We start from the raw sequence: 17,586 nt of genomic DNA, 5'->3' as shown, positions 1-17,586 counted from the left end.
GTTGTCCTGGCTCTTCTCAGTTGTTTATTTTACCATATGAATTTTAGGTTCACCTGTCTATTTCCAGAGAAAAACCTGCTGGATTTTTTGTTGGGAATGTGTTAGAAGTATAAATTAACTTTCAGAGAGTTGACATCTTCATAATGTCAAAGTTTTCTATCCAAGAACATAATCTGTTTCTTTGTTCAGATCTGTCTATTTTTGTGCCCTTCAGAAATGCTTTCCAACATTTCTTTTGTAACTTTTGTAAATTTCTTATTAAGGTTTATACCTAAGTAATAGACAAGAGAAAAAAAATCAGTACCAGAAGAATTGGAAAGGACCCTGTAAAAAACCATCTTTATTTACAGATGATAAGATTGTATCCCCATAAAACACATGGGAACCAACTGCAACAAATAGTAAGAGAATCCAGAGAGATGGTAGGTTATCAGATTAACAAATAAAAATCAGTGGTGTTCATGTATACTTCAACAATTAAGTAGAAGTTATAAGGAAAAGGAAACCACATTTATAGTCGTAACAATATGGATGAAGTACTATTCTGGGCTTAGATATATGGCAGTGTACTGAACAAAGTCCTGTCCTCATGGAGCTTGTAATTTAGTGTGAACTAGTGTCTCTGAGGTTTTGCATGTAAGAAAATGCCTTTTTAAAAAACCTTTCTATTTAGCTGAGATTTGGCTGTGTACGTAATTCTTGAGCATACTGTCTTCCCTGGACGTTTTTGTAGACAGTTACCTAAGGACTTTAGACAGTCCTTTACTGTCTCCTGGCTTTGAATGTTGCTTGGAGAAATCTGAAGCTCGATTGTTTCTCCTCATAGGTGACTTTATATATTTGCTTGGATGCCCATAGATTTCTTTTTTTTTTTTTAAACTTTAGAACTTTATGAGACTTATTGATCAGTCAATATCGGAGTTTCTTTTAAACTTACATATTCATGTGTTTTGGTTTCTGTAGTGTCATTGCATAGATCTGATGCTGGTTCCTTTTATAACTATCATTCCTCATCTTTGAATCAAAGATTATTTCCTGCTGGACCCACTATTCACAGAAGGAGAGTGTTGAAGATTGTCCAGAAAAATGCTCTGAGCTAGTAGGAAGCTTCTGTTGCTCATTTGACCTCTTTTATCACAGAGTTTTGTGTTGAAAGTTGGGTTGCCCTTTACTTCTCCTGAATCAGAGATTATCAGTTGCTTGCTTCCTCTGGCACTTAGTATCTCTTCTGCACCCCAGTGCCAGCAGCCTACTTGTACAAGAGTAATGTCTATTTCACATCTCCTTGTTTAGCTCTTTCCTACCATTTGACAGGGCCAGATGAAGACCATGATGTTCCCGCCTGTTATAAACACATCTGGATCCCATTGTTGCCAAACATGACTCATTCATTCTGCCCATAGGGTGTGCCTTCTGTGGAGAACGCTGTTCACCATTCTTTCTGTCTGAGATAAGAGAGAACAGCCACTGTCTCTGGCTTTTTCCCTACTTGGTTCAATCTGTCCTCTGGTCTTTGCTTATGCACTGGAATTGGAGTTTAGCTGTCTTACTTTTATTGAAGATGTACTTTCTTTTTCTGTTTCTTCTTCATGTTTGCAGAGAGGAGAAAAGACAGAGATGTTTAGTTCCACCATATTGAAACAGCGAAGTCCTCTTCTATATTTATCCTGTGGATCACCTTCTTGGAACTTTCTTCTTTGCTCCTCTCTAAAGGATTCTGATTTCTCCTTAGTTCCTGTTTATTGTTCATTTCTTATTCCCTTATGAACTGTTTTACATGGCTCCTTTTCTCCAGCCCTCACTGAACATTATACATAACGGTTCTAATTACATAGAGACTCCTTTTTCCTTTACGATATAGGTGTGTTCATATCTTTGGGTCAGTATATAACTGCAGAAATGACAAGATTGGAATATGTTGTCTTTAATGTCTCCAGTATTGTGAAACTCTTCACAACTTTGCCTTGAAGTGTGCCTTTTATGAGTGCTCTTACCTGTCTTGGTTCTAGAAGTTGTTTAACTTTGATCTCAGTTTCTAATGAATGGTCCCCAGCATTTCCAGCCTAAATAAATCCTTCCCCATCTCTGAGCTAACTTGCTGCTTTCATCTACTGGAGTGACTTGGTGTCTAAAAACATATAAGACAGTACTATGTTATAGTATATATTTTCAGACTTTGATGTCTGAGACTTAAGTTATTAACTCACCAACAGAAAGTAAGTCTGTGTCTTATTCTTCATGTAAATGATTCATGAATTGATTAATGTAGAGCTATATTTAGAGAGATTTTTCGTATTGTTTTTGTTGATTTAAAATACTTACAGAACTTTAAAGTAAGTGCAGAAGGATTCAGTTAGAGTTTAAAAAAAAGACAGCAGAACCACATGAAATATTGTTGAAATCTTAAATTACATGTGAGGCATTTATTTAGTAAATGAATGAATCAGACAGAGAATACCTTAAAAGTTTTAAGAGAAGGGCTGTAGAAGGAGTAACAAGATCGAGAAAGTATTTGTTTGTTCCTTTGTTTGTTTTAAAGAGGGCTTAAAGCTGTTTTCCTGTTAAGATTTGTAGATCTTAAGACTTACTTAGGAAATGAAAAAAAATAACAAAAGATTTGGAGAGTAAAATTAACATGACATATTTGTGGAGTAAAATTATAAGCATGTCTGATTGTAAAGGATTAGTGAAATACCTGGTGGGTTATCTAGTATAGAGTCAGAGAGTTCCAATCTTTGTCTGCTTTCAGGACCTCTTTTATGTTTTTTTGTTTTGTTTTGTTTTGGTTTTTTTTTTACATTTTTTATTGATTCATAATCATTTTACAGTGTTGTGTCAAATTCCAGGGTTCAGCACAATTTTTCAGTCATTCATGGACATATACACACTCATTGTCACATTTTTTTCTCTGTGATTTATCATAACATTTTGTGTATATTTCCCTGTGCTATACAGTGTAATCTTGTTTATCTAATCTACAATTTTGGAATCCCAGTCTATCCCTTCCCACCCTCTACCCAGCACCACCACCCCCCGGTAACCACAAGTCTGTATTCTCTGCAGGACCTCTTTTATGTTTTTAAATGTTGTTGGCAATTTAACTTTATCCCTTCTTTAACCACTGAAGCTATAGTTTTGCCTTTTGCCTGGTTACATCTAACTTGGCAGCAAGGTTACAATAGTTACCAGCAGACACTTGTAAGATAACTGAATATAAAGGTTTAAAAATATCCAGTTATCTGAATTTTCAGTAACCCACAGCTGATGGAACTCCAAGAGTATGGAAAACCAACATAGAGCCAATGATACAGAAAAGAATATTATCATTTTGGTAACAGTATGTGAGCCATGATGAAAGAACAAAAGCAGAACACAACAGGATTTGATGGTTGCTGTGTACATCTTACTGCATCTTATGTTGGTTTGTGTCACTTTGAGAAATACTGAGATTGATCATGTGTTGAGACAGATGCATGTGTTGTGAATCAGAATTCACCTGTTTTAAAGATACTTATTAACCTTTCCCTTAAGGATTTTAGCAGCCATTGATGATTATTGCCTAGATCCATTATTTTATTAGAGGTTCCTTCTGCTTTTATCAGCTGAAATTCTCCAGTAAAGAACTCTCATCAATTATGTGATTGCCCTGATATATGTATCTACAGACCAAGAAAGATAAATACTCAATTTATTTTTCACTGCTTATTTTGTTATCATTGACATACTGTTACTACTGAGCCAAGATACGGCTGTTAATTACATATCTTTGTATTACTTGTTATCATTTCTAGAATTACTACTTAGCTAATTTTTCTGCTTGCTTTGTTTTTTAATCTATTTTTAATTTTACTGAGCTCTTAAAATCTTTATTTAAATAAGGAATCCATGAATGTCATTAGTTTACTTCATGTTGATATATGAATGGACACATTATACTGAGTGAGAACAGACACAAAGCATCATGTATTGTATGATTCCATTTGTATGAAATGTCTAGATAAATTCATAGAGACATAAAGCAGATTAGTGGTTGCCAGGGACTCGGGGGAAGAGAACAGAAAATGACTGTGGGTATGGGATTTCTTTTTGACATGATAAAAATGCTGTGGATTTAGTGGTCTTGTACAACATTGGGAATATAGTACAAGTTACTGACTTGCAATACTTCAAAATGTATAAAATGGTGGATTTTATGGTATATGAACTTTACCACCAAAAAATTTAATAAAATTGGACAAAAATTAATAAAATTATGAAAGACATCCAGTTGGCCAACAAACATATGGAAAAGTGTTGAACATCATTTGTCATCAGGGAACTGCAAGTTAAACCACAATACAGTATCACAACACATCTGCCAGGACACCTGAAGAAGAGTAACAATAATGAGTGTTGGTGAGGATGTGAGGAACAGGAACTCTTTTCGAGTTTGATGAAATTGTAAATTAGGACGCTTTTGGATAGTGTCAACTAACACTGAACAAATGCATATCCTCTCATGCAGCAATTTTACTCCTAGGTATATACACCTAGCAAAAAGTAGTCCTATTTCCACTAAAAGAAATGTGCAAAGAATGCTCATAGCAGTACTAATCATAATAGCCCTAAACTGGAAACATCCCAAGGTCCATCACTAGGAAAATGGAAAAATAAATTGTGTTAGAATAGAATGCTTTATTTAGTTGTCACTCTCAAACTTTCTTTTCTGAAATAGCCTCTGGAAAGCTCTAATATAGGAAAGACTTTGGAATGTCCTAGTTGTTAAAAGGAAGTTAATGGTGTAACACAGTGAATAAAAAGGAATTGGACTCAAAAAGAGGTCTTATAGGTAATCAGAGGCCTTGTATAAGACTCATGTGGATTTTAAAAATTTCAGTTCAATGGGAAACTGTTTTAGTTTGGATATAGGTTTGGCTGCATATGACAGAGACCCCAAAATAATTGTAGTTTAAACTATATATATAGAAATTTAATTTTCTCTTGCATTGAAATCCAGGCTGGAGTGGCAGCTCTGCTCTGCAAAACCATCACGTCCACATTGCAGCTGGCTTTGCTGAGGAAGTGGCAGAATAACACATGCAGGGCATGGGCCAGCTGACTCTTTAAGTTCTCAGAGGGTACTACACAATACTCCTGCATTTCTTTAGGTAGAATCCAGTTACATGGCATATTCTGCTGCAAAGGCAGCCTGTTCTCAACTGAAAACCATAGATTCAATCAACATCCAAAAGGAGACTAAGGCATTTTGGGACAACTAGTAGTCTCCCATCACATAATCCTTTGGCCTGGTGGAGCGTTTTAAACATATAGATCTTGTAGATTCTGATTCAGTTGATCTATAATGTTTTGTAAACATCCATAATTGCAACAGACTCCCAAGGTGATTTTGAAGTAGATCAAAATTTCAGGACCACTGACTTGTTAATTAACTCCCTCACTTTCTCGCATGAGCTTTCATTTCTCGGCATCTCCTTGTCCTCTTTTCACTCAGTTTCATGATAGTATTTGAGAGCTCCCCAAGGCTTTCATTTGTTATGTGAATTTTTTTCAATTCTCCCTCTTTCTACTAGAGATATTTTATTTCGCTGGTAATACAAAACCAGCAATTAAAATGTGTTTCTTATCTTTCAGACTTGGTTTCCAGGTGTGAGCCCAAGAAGTTATCTCCAAAAAGAGGTATTTATGAGACAGAATCATCCCAGTGGGTTGTCATGGAACCATTTAAAAGCCATAACCCGGAGAAATCCATTTTCAGAGATACTTGGGAATGCAAAAGTCAATTTGAGAGACAGCAGGGACAGCAGGAGGGCTATTTCAGGCAATTTATTATCAGCCATGAGCACATGCCCATTTTTAGCCAACATGCTTTATTCGCTCAGGAATTTTCTACTAGAGAGAAAAGTTTTGAATGTAAAGAATGTAGAAAAACCTTCAATGGCCATTTATTCTTTAGTCATCACAAAAGAACTCATTCTAAAGAAAAACTTTCTGAATGTAAGGAATGTGTAGAAATTGTTGGTACATTATACCTTACTATAAAGCAGAGAATTCAAAATAGCAACAAGTGCAATGAATGTACAGAACAGTGGAAGGCTTTTACTCATTGCTCACAACCTAAACATTTGAGAATCTACCATGGTGAAAAGCTCTGTGAATGTAAAGAATGTGGGAAGACCTTTAATTATGGCTCAGAACTTATTCTACATCTTTTTATAATTTCAATCTCTTTATTAATGGTTGATCTTTGATGAAGCATTGTCATGGTATTTTTCTTAGCTTCATTAATCGTGATTTTCTTTAGCTGTTGAACATAATTTTAATGACTGGTTTGATATCCTTGTCTGTTCAATGTGATATCTGGGCTCTTTCAAGTCTGTTTCTGTTACTTGCTTTTCCTCTGTGTATGGGGCTTACTTTCCTATTTCTTTATATGTCTCATTTTAAAAAAAAATTTTAAACTTTTTTATTGATTTATAATCATTTTACAGTGTTGTGTGAAATTCCCATGTAGAGCTCAGTTTTTCAGTTATAATAATTTTTTTTTGTTAAAAATAGACATTTTGGTAATATATTTTAGCAACCCTGGATACTGATTTCCCCACCCTCCTTTCTAAATGTTGAAAATTTGTGGCCCTGTATCTAACTCAGAGCCTTTTTTATTTTACAGTTGTAAATAGAGTGATGTTGTCTTACAGCCCTTCAAAAGGGATAGGAGTAAAGCATTCAGGGACACTGTTCATAAGGAACTGTGCCACAGAGTTCCATGTAAGTTTTTTCCTGTAAGCCTGAGGATCAGAATCTCTTGCTCACTGAGGCACAGGCAGCAGCACCAGCAAAGGTGTCTTAGCAAAGGGTCTTAGGAAACCATCTGGTTTTACGAAGGTAGACTTAGCATGCCATGTGGTGACTGCACTTCCTTCAAGGAAGCAATCACCCCGTGGACCTCACTATTGCACGGGATGTCAGTCTCCTTCTTAGTGCACTTTAGAATAGGGGCCAGTACCTAGTTGAAACACACAACTAGTGATCACAGAGTACGAGCCGTTCTCCTCAGCATAGCACAGTAATGACTTATGCTTGGAATTGAGACATATGATTCACTCTGAGATTGATAGATTTGGGCCAAGACACGTGCATGACCCAGAGCTGCTTTAAGGGAGACTTCAATCTCATTCTTCTAAATGCCAATTATAAAAACTTCTGACTTAGGTCAGTTTCTAACACAGGTTTGGTAGGACTCGGCAAATACAGCACAAAGCAGCCAAGTTCAAAGCAAAAACTCTCTAGCAGGTAGATTATAGGTCAAACAGCATGCCTTCCAGCTGGCAGCAACTCAAAATTTACACTTGCCAAAGGCAGCAGGGCTAGTTAGCAGCCAAAGCATGAGAGGAAAGAACCCTGATTGTGATGGGCATTCTGTAGACACTTGGCTCAGATTTTTGCAGCCACCCTACAGCTGTGGGATAGACCCTCAAACCAAAATTTGGTTTGGATGTCAAGACTGATGCTACCACACATGCAGCAAGAGGGTATGGAAAGGTTTATTACTCACATAGAGAGATTTTTCTGGGGAAAACAAGGTAGATTTCCAAGCAGGTCTCAGAATGGGTTGAGAGATCATGGAGGGGAAACTGGCTGGAGTTTTTATTGGGCTCAGAAAGTGGGGCTGTGTAAGGGTTCCCAGGCACGGGCAGGGGCTTGTGTGATTTAAACTTCCCACCTCTACAAAGGAGGGGACACCCAGCAAACATCGAAAATGGAGTCAGATTCTTTATTATGCTGTATTATATGCTATTGTGTAACAAACTACCACAAATTTTGCGGGACAACACGCAGTTGTTATCTCAGTTTCCAAGGTTCATGAATCTGAGCACAGCTTTGCTGGGTCCTCTACTTCAAGGTCTTTCATAAGGCTACAGTCAAGGTATGGGCCAGGATTTACCCAAAGGCACAACTGGAGAAGGATCACTTCCAAGCTCACATGATCATGTGCAGGATTTAGTTGTTTTCAGGGTATTACACTGAGGATCCCAGTTTCATGCTGGTTGTTGGCCAGGGTCCACCCTCAGCTCATTGCTGTGTGGGTTTCTTCAATATGGCATCTGGTTTCATCAAAGCCAGTCAACAGAGTCTTCTAGCAAGAAAGAATTTATAATAGTTTATAACTTAATAGTGTAAGTGACTTCCGTTATGCATTCTATTGGTTAGAAGTGAAGTTGCTGGGGGAGGGTATAGGTCAGTGGTAGAGTGCATGCTTAGCATGTACAAGGTCCTGGGTTCAATCCCCAGTACTTCTGTTTAAAAAGAAATTAACCTAAAATTATTTCCACCTATTAAACAAAAATTTTAAAAGTAAACAAATTTTTAAAATTTTAATTAAGAAACAGTGAAACCAAAAAAAAAAAATTAAGTTGCTAAGTCAACCCACACTCAAGGGAAGGGAATTACACAAGGGCATGAATACCAGGAGTCAGGGTATCACTGGGGGACATCTAAGTCCTTCTTCCACAGGATCTATGACCATTTACTTGAGCAACTGTATGCTGGAAAAAGAATACTCAGACATCTAGAAAACTAGCATAGAAAGGGTCTGAGTTCACAATGATACCTAGAGACCTAAAGCATTACTGTGGTCCACACGTTAGAACAGGCATATATGGAGGTCAGGTAATAAATGGATTCCTGGCCAGAATCTGGCTTACAATAGAACTATTGGGTCCACAGACTATCTGGTGGTCATTTTAGGATCCCTGAATTTATATAAGTATTGACATATTTTGGAGTTGGAGTTACTCCACATGTTGGGTCCGTGGCCTGTAGTGTAATAGCTTTCATAGTGGAAAAGATCAAGAAAGCTCTGAGATTACCCCTTGTCCTCTCAAGCTACAATAGTAGATGAAAAAAAAAAACAAAAACCTGTAACATCCCAGGAAGACGGCAGAATTTAGTGCCATCCTAAAGATCAAAAGGATGTAAGGTTGGTGGTCACTATTATCTCACTTCATTTGTCCTTTGTGAATTCCCTGGTGTTGTAAGGATTTTAGCTGTGGCTGTAAGCTTTTCCATATTCATCATTTTTGTATGACCAGTGAAGGTAGAGGCCTTAGGTAAAGTTATCCCCTGCCCCCTTTATTATACTCATATAGTATAAAAGAATTAGAATTCTCTAATGTTGAGCAAGGAAGATGCTAGGTGCCTCCCTTTCTCTAGCATGACTTTGATTTCAAGTAAGGCATTCCTATGGCTAAAGGAAATCTCACATTTATTACATGTATCTGGCATTATATTAAGATTTGAGCTGTGGCTAAAAGCCTTTGGACATGCATTATATATGGAGTCCCAGTTTTTACAATATTCATAGTTCCCCTCTAGCATGAATTGTCTCATTTCAACCATCACCATGTTGATAATATTTACAGTTGTTTTCCTGCAGAGTGAATTATCTCATGTTGTGAAAGTTCTGAATTGTTTGGTAGTATCCACCAAGGCTCGCTGAACATACATATACCCCAGGACCCAGCAATTCTACTCCTAAGTATATACACAAGAAAAATGAATGAAAGTACACCAAAATATAAGTATGTTCACAGGAGCATTGTTTATTATGACCCTAAGCTGTAAACAATGAAAAAGTCCATTAACAGTAAATTGGATAAATTGTAATATAATCATATAATGGAATTTTATACAGAATGAAAATAAATAAACTTCTGCGACATGCACTAGTGATGAGTTTTAGAGACAGTGATGAATGAAACAAGTCATGTATGAAAGAATACATAGTGTGTAATTTAATTTATATAAAGGCTTATAATATGCAAAAACTAATTTATAATGTTAGAAGTTAGAACTGTGGCTAACTCTGAGGAGGTCACAACTAATTTTCTTCCATATTTGCAGTGAGAAACACAGTTCACACCTTTTTTTTTAAAGCACTTCTGCTCACAGTGTGGTCCATGGCCCACTGCCAGACAGCCTACTGTTTGTTAGTGGGTCACAACAAAGTGTGTATGGAAATTGAAAATAAGCAATTTAAAATGTTTGTAGAAATTTGACAGAGAAGGTTATGTCCGGTGAATATAATAATAAAAAATTGAAGCTTGTATTTTTAATGACTTTTGTCATTTCCTTTGTCTAGTAATTCTTCTTGTGTGTTTTAAAGTCTAGCAGATAGTAGGTAAATATGTGGTATAGTACCTTAAGCTGTTTAATATTATTACACTTACAAGCAATATCATGTATAGGGTTTACTATGACTTTAAAATTTTTACCAAAAAGTCACATCTTTTACTGAATTCCCATAGTTTCTATCTTGTGAGTCTTCTGATGGACAATGAGGTTTGACTTACAACTGAAGAACTTCCCACATTCTTTACATTCATACGGTTTCTTTCCTGTGTGGGTTTTCTGATGGCGAATGAGGTTTGATTTCCTACTAAAGGCTTTCCCACACTGAGGACATCCGTTGGATTTCTCTCCTGTGTGTATTCTCTGATGAACAGTGAGGATTGCCTTCTGGCGGAAGGACTTCCCACAATCCATGCAGATGTAGGGTTTTCCCTCTATATGTGTTTTCTCATGAAGAGTGAGGGCCGTCTTTTGACGGAAGGCTTTTCCACATTGATTGCAAACATAAGGTTTCTCACCTGTGTGAATTCGCTGATGTTCAATGAGGTATGACTTCCTTCTAAAGCTGTTACCACAGTAAGGACACTGAAAGGGTTTCTCTTCTGTTGGAGATCTCTGATGCATGATAAAAACGGACTTTCTACAGAGGAATTTCCCATATTTGTTGTATGCATGGGGCTTCTTCTCTGTAAGATTTTGTTGGTGGACATTGAGATTTGACTTTTCAAGGAAGGCTATTCCATCTTTATTGTATTCAAAGGGTCTTTCTCCTCTGTGAGCTCTAGTATGTGTAAATAACATTCCTTTCATGAGGAAGGGTTTTCCACATTCATTATGTTCAAATGACTGCTCAGGAGTCTGAACCTTCTGATGTTGAATAAGGTCCTGTTTATCACTCAGGCTCCTTTCTGTTTGTCTACAGAGGTTAACTGCAGTATGAATTTTCTCATGCTTCGTATTAAGGAGTGTTTTCTCCCATCCATTACTCTCACCAAACTTCTCTCTTACAGGGCTTATATTTCTGATGACTAATCCTGAAATATTTTTAAAAACCTTTCCATCAGGTTTATATTCACGTAGTGTTGTTTTTGAAATAATACGATTCTTGCTGACAGTGAATGTTTTCCCCAAAATATTACTTCTCTCCTTCATTAGTCCTTTGTGGTTGAGGAATACAGCTGATCTAGAATGCCTTTCTTGGTATTCTTTGAATTTCACTAAAACATCTTCAGCTTTCCCATCGTCTTCTAGAAAAAATAAAATTAATAATTCTAAGTCTTCACATAATGTTATGAGTTAGATACATATACAAGCAACCCATGATGGGACTGTCTGTCTCACTATTAGAGTCTATACAAAGGCCAAAATAAATTACCTCCTGGAAGGAAAACGCATAGAACAGAAACAAACCCTGCTACACTGTTAAAATGAGGAAAAATTGGTATAAACATAAGCAAACAACACATGTCTTTGAAATGTTGTAGATGTAAGTTACACTGAGCAGGTGTAGTAAGCAGAAGGCCAAGTCAGCAGAAGATGAAGGATGGGGAGAGTGCGATTGCTCTCGGAATGGGCAGGGTCAGAAATAATGAGGTGAGCCTATCAAGGGTAATAAGCAGTAAGCAAGGAAACTGTTCAGGTGGAGATGAAAGCGTATATATTTATGCTCTAATTACTAAATAAGTGTCATGAAATTCCTCCATTTGTTTCTTCCTCACTTGTATTTAGCCCAACAATGGCAAATGAACTTTCTCAAGCATTCCTTTTCTAGTGTGTGTAGACAGACACACAAGTCTGTAGTCTAGATCCTAACTCTCCACATTAACTATAAGTTTTTTCTCTTGAAAGTGAAGAATTGGGAAAACATAATATCATTAGGGATTGTAAAATAAATCAGAGGACAAAGCATACGTGCAACACACACATAATCACTGTTGTATTCTGCTTGCTGCTACTACAATTATTCTTCCAGAGACGGGCAATAACTCAATTATCTTGGCCATCAATCAGAACTTTTCCTCCTTTCAATTTGCTGAACTACTTGCTCAGTTTTAGGGAAGGATGGGTTCAACTTCTCCTCCCAATGCAGTTGCTTTTCCCTTCTGGGGCTGTGAAAGGCTGGATTCTTCAGTGTACGTGTGTGGCACTGCTCGACCTTAAAAACTATAATTTTTCTTATAAATGTTTGGCTATATCTTACTATTGTAACTTTACTCACCTATATCTGGTGGAGCAACTTTAAAGATAGATTCACCTTACCCATGATTTGCATCTTATTTACAACAGCACTTTTATCCCATCAAACCACCCATCAAAAGGTAAACAGATAATACTGTATCCTGCATTCACAGTAGAATACAATGATATTTATACAATGGATACTATTCAGGAATAAAAAGGAAAAACCTACCGATACACAGTGGCAAAACGGGTAAAACGCAAACATTTTTCTGATTTAAAGCTTTACGCAAAAGCGTACATACCATCCAGTTCCATTTATGTATAGTTCTAGGACATGCAAGACTACTCTGTATTAGTAATTGGAATTATATTGCCTTCCTGAGAACTTCAGCCAGCTTCAGGGACATGCTACTGTCCAATTTATCCAAAATCCTTCACGTATTCTTTCTACCCTTCCATGTCTAATTTGTCTGAAATTTGAGTATAATTATAGTCTGGACCATCCATGTCAAGTAATCTTTCAACCACCTGCTATTTTAATATGAAGATTATATGTAAAATGCTCAATATGATAATAATGCCTTCCCAACTAAAACTCACACTCTTGCAAGTCAACATTTTATTGGCTATATTTTTTGAAATTTTGAGTACACATTAACACACTGTCATCTGAGGTGAAGGGATATGATGTTGGCATGTAAATCTAAAAAGAACTTACCATTAAATGATTTCTGAATGGATGAGAAAGATGTTTTCCTTGCATGCTACCATAGGCCATCAGTCAGGTAACTACTGAATATCTAGCCTCTGCTACTAGCTACAGTAGGGAAAGTAAAAGAGAGGATCTTATTTTGGGGGAATCATTAATCAGATGGGGAAAGAGGCCTCAGAAAAAGCAATGTTGAATCAGGTATCAAATTATTAGATCATATCAGAGGATGGGTCTGTTCACATGTTACAGACACTAAATACAATGTGAATGCAGAAAAAAAGGAACTGCCATGCTCTGGAGTAGTTAAGGAACATTTCATGGAGGAAGTGAAACTTGATCTTTTAACTAAAGGATATGTAGTATTGTGCTGAAGAATATAATCTTGCCCAAAGAGAAGCCTGACATTTGCCTTTGACTTCTGGGAGGTAGCTGCTAAGTCTTTGGAATGTCATGGTTGACAGGAGTGCATTTATTTGCCTGGGAGCCAGAAAGTAACAATGTGATTGGAGGGGAGGGTGTCTTTGAGTCATACGAACAATGTGAGTTAGGGTGAGGGCTTTGGGTCAGAGTATCAGCTCAGCCTCTTAAGGGGCTGGAAAATAAGAGCAGCCACAGTGAAGCAGGCCCATGTGATGTAGCCCTAATATACACTCTGGACACTAGACATGGGTGAAGCTTCCCTGGCTGGCAATATTCTGTATGTACTGTCATATCAGGAAAGTAACGCTGTCCATGTCTCCACAGAGCGAAGACAACTGGAAGCCCTGTGTTTGGTTCTTTCCTGGACTCTGCCCTAAGTGCTTCTCCTCTTGGCTAATTTTAATCCGTATTCTTGTCTTATAACCGTAACTGTGAGTATTATAGCTTTCAATACGTTTTGTAAGTCCTCATAGCAAACTATTGACCCTAACAGTAATCTTGGGGACCCCTGAACTTGCAGTTGGTATCAGAGGTGAGGGTGGTCACAGGTGTGCTACTGCACTCTCGTACTTTACAGCTGGCTAACTTTGCAAGTATCCCTATGGGTGTATGGCAGCTGTCATATAATGAAAGGTCCAGTTGCGACAAATAAAATCAATTGTATGGAGTATATTTGGGAGACTAGAACAAATAGACATTAGCAAGAGTTCTCAGTTACACAGAGAAATACATGTGGAATGACCAGACAGGATATTATTCTCTCAGGCCTTGAAAAAGAAGGGATTTAACTTCCATATACTAAGTGGTATCTTTTTTGCATATTGACTGAAAGAAAATGGAAAGAACTGGGGAAAAACCATGGCAAATCTAAAGAGTTACTGCAACAGTCCACACCTGAAATAATATGGCTCTCAGTTTGGAAGATGTCAGTGGCAAATGAGAATATGAGAGGATGGAAAGATATTTCATGGAGTGAAATAAAACAAAAATTTGGAGAGACCATTTGAAAAATACAGCACAGATGGTGGAATCAACCTGATACTACAAGAAGCTGACTACAGGATCAAAAGTATATAGAGAAAAAGATAAAGATAATTATTATTATTTCTGAAATATCAGTAACCAGAAGGGTGAGAAAACTGATTGCTGTATTGCTGTAGGCAGATTAAAATATACCACAAGATCTCCAAGTGGGAGAAATGGACTAAACATGTCTATTTGAAAATCATTCACATAAAATAAGGAAATCACAACTTGAGAATGGATCAGATTATTAGAGCTTAGAGGGCTTTTATGAAGACAAGAACTGAGGATAAAGAAAGATCCTTCAAGGATACTGATGAGAGCCTAATGAAATAAAATCCACTTATTCAACAAATATTTATTTTTCCAGGCAATGTAGATAGAGGGAAGCAAAACAACCAAGATGTAGAAGACACTCTGGGACACAGGATAAGTTTTTCACCCAAATCCAGGTACGTAGCTATCAGGAGTCTGAGCACTATGATATGAAACATGGAGACTTGTTAGGAAGAAATTTATTGAAACGAAGTGCTACTGAAATTATCACTTTGGTCCAAGGCATATGGATTTTGAAATCTGACAGTAGGTCTCACAATGAGAATGGGATGTGAGACTGAGTGCAGGAAACAAGTATAAGGGTAAAGGAAGGAAAGATAATGAAAACTAAGACAAAGATAAATATTAGCAATGAGTTCCTTTTTATATTTTGGTTAGATTTAAGATGCCTGTAAATAGAAGACTATAACAAAAGAATAAAGATAGAGGGCTGAAATGTTAAAGAAAGAGATGAGAAACAAGAAGAAAGGCCTGTATCAGCAGTTTCCAAGAGACTCTTATGTGGAGGCATCCACAAAGTCAAAACTATTTTTGTTAATAATAACACTTCATTTGTATATTTAACTGTGTTTGTATTGCACAAATGGGGAAAAAGTGATGGTGGGTATCTCATGGAGTTTTAATTTATGGAAGTGACACAGAAAGGCTAATGGTATTAAAAGAAAAAATTTTATTACTTGCATTTCCTGAGCGGAAGGGCCCTTCCATGCCATGCAGGGCCACGTAGGGAAGCACCAGGTTCGGTCAGGAGGCAGAAAGAAACAAGTAGAAAGTCTAGGCCAGAGCCTTTATTTGGGCTTGTTTCCATGGGAAAGGTAAGGCAGGGCAGAGGAAACAGCTTAGGACTGGCTCGTTTGAATAGTGTTGGCAGGTTGTGGGGGACAGGGATGATCTCCAGTTATCTGGTACCTGGCCCCAGGTGATTTAGGGCAGGGGAACTACTGGCTGTGATTTAGATAAAGGAGGTGGTTGAGGATATGGTCTAGGGATTGGTTGATTTGTATATGAAAGGTGGGCTCACCAACAAGTTGTTTACTGTTTCTAGGAATTAGCTAGCTCTGGGAGGAGCGATCCCTCCTCAGCCAGTAAGACTCCCCAAAGATGTCAAAACATCATAAAATATAGAAAATTAAAAATATGATTAATACAGTGGATAAAATGCTGGCACATTAACGTAAATCAACATAAAATAGATAAACAACAAGTTTATGCTGTAGAGCACAGGGAACTATATTCAATCTCTTGTAGTAATTTATGGTGAAAAAGAATAAGAGAATGGATATTCAAAAGAATATTGAAAACGAATGTATGTATGTTAATGTATGGCTGAAGCATTATGCTGCACATCAGAAATTGACACAACATTGTAAACTGACTAGACTTCAATAAATATATATATATATATATATATACACACACACAAAAAAAGAAAAAAAACTACCCAGCCCCCCCCAAAACCCCATAAATCAAAGCACTGGTACCAATCTGTAATAGTAATCACTGAATTTTGAACTACCACACACTCACAGGAAACAAGTTTCACTTCAGACTTTTTGATGGCGTATAAAAAAATCATTCATTTTATTAGATTGCCACCTTTAAGTACACATATTTTCAATATTCTGTCTCATTATTAAAGAATTATGTACAAAGCACTTCTGTTGCATAACGCAGTACAGTTGATCCTTAAACAACACGGGGAGTGAGGGGTGCCAAGCCTCTGCACAGTTAAAAATCTGCATGTAACTTATAGTTAGCCCTCAGTTTCTCCATATCCAAGGTTCCACATCCATGGATTCAACCAACCATGGATTGTGTAGTACCACAATAATTACTATTGTAAAAAAATTTGCATACAAGCGGACCTGCACAATTCAAATGTGTGTCGTTCAAGGGCCAATTGTATAATGTATTTTGTGAGGAAAAGTGCTGGTGTAATTATTTGAGTTGAGAACGGAATATCTACTTTTTGTGGAACAGCTGTTTTACTTAAAAATATGCTATTACTCAGATGTGGCTATCTGGTAGACATTTTCTCGAACAACATGAACCTGTCAATTCAAAGAAAACATCTGCCAATACTTGTTACCGAGGATAAATTTCAGGCTGTCAACTATAAGTCATTATGTTGGAAAGCTTGTATTTGCTACTGTGAGCTTGTCAACTTCCCCATACTTAATGACTTTTATGATGAGTTTACTGGTGATGCTAACAAATGTGGGTTTGGGGTTTTTAGAAAGTATTGTATATGGAAATGTGTCAAAATTTGGAAGACCTGTGTACACCAGAGAACTGTTACTTTCAGCAATAACTGTTGTTATTGTATGGCCAGTACATAATAATACCAAAAAATACATGGGTAAATATTTAAATAGACCATTGGATTTTATGTAACAGTGGACAGAAGTTCATTGTTATGATCTCAGATTTTATATTGCAACCAACTGCTTAGGAACAACCAATTGTCGAACTGCAACTATCTGTTTAGGAACTACCAATTGTTCAGTCTGGGTGTAGTGTTAATGAAGAATAGCCATAAAGATCTAAAAAGGCTTTTAAAATATTTCTCTTTCAAACTACATATATGTGTGAAGCAAGAGTTTCTTAATATATTTCAATTAAAACAACATATTGCAACAACAGATTAAATGTAGAATCATGTAAAAATCAGCTGTCTTCTATCAAGCAAGACATTAATAAGTTTCAATCACGTATCCATGTCCCTTTTCTCATTTTTTTCTTTTCGAAAACAATTTTTTTGATAAAATATGATTTTATGTCAACAT

The 17,586-nt window shown here is 36.8% G+C and overlaps 2 protein-coding genes across 29 annotated transcripts in view; one reads left to right on the top strand and one right to left on the bottom strand.

Moving 5' to 3' along the window:
- LOC107034822 (zinc finger protein 568-like) overlaps positions 1-17,586 on the top strand; it is a 107,533-nt gene that overhangs the window by 34,454 nt on the left and 55,493 nt on the right. For 12 of the 19 annotated variants that reach the window (XR_012076151.1, XR_012076155.1, XR_012076154.1 and 9 more), the window contains exons 5-8: positions 5,632-5,676; positions 6,668-6,765; positions 13,766-13,872; positions 14,835-14,916. The exons of 1 other annotated variant lie outside the window; for it this stretch is intronic. Coding sequence is in view for 2 of the 18 variants with exons in the window: in XM_072968711.1 (XP_072824812.1) it covers positions 5,632-5,676; positions 6,668-6,765; positions 13,766-13,864 (242 nt within the window). In the remaining 16 variants the exon portion in view is untranslated. Of the gene's footprint in view, positions 1-5,631; positions 5,677-6,667; positions 6,766-13,765; positions 13,873-14,834; positions 15,474-17,586 lie in introns of those variants that run through there. 6 more of the 19 variants (XR_012076158.1, XM_072968711.1, XR_012076163.1 and 3 more) reach the window with 6 other exon arrangements.
- The window catches only part of LOC107035219 (zinc finger protein 382), a 56,656-nt gene continuing 48,649 nt past the window's right edge, over positions 9,580-17,586 (bottom strand). For all 10 annotated transcript variants that reach the window (XM_072968694.1, XM_072968695.1, XM_072968697.1 and 7 more), the window contains one exon: positions 9,580-11,375. In XM_072968694.1, the coding sequence (XP_072824795.1) occupies positions 10,288-11,375 (1,088 nt within the window). In that variant the 3' untranslated portion in view covers positions 9,580-10,287. The remainder of the gene's footprint in view (positions 11,376-17,586) is intronic.

Source organism: Vicugna pacos, chromosome 9, assembly GCF_048564905.1.
Source record: "Vicugna pacos chromosome 9, VicPac4, whole genome shotgun sequence".
Taxonomy (NCBI): domain Eukaryota; kingdom Metazoa; phylum Chordata; class Mammalia; order Artiodactyla; family Camelidae; genus Vicugna; species Vicugna pacos.
This window is presented reverse-complemented; position numbering and strand designations above follow the sequence as displayed.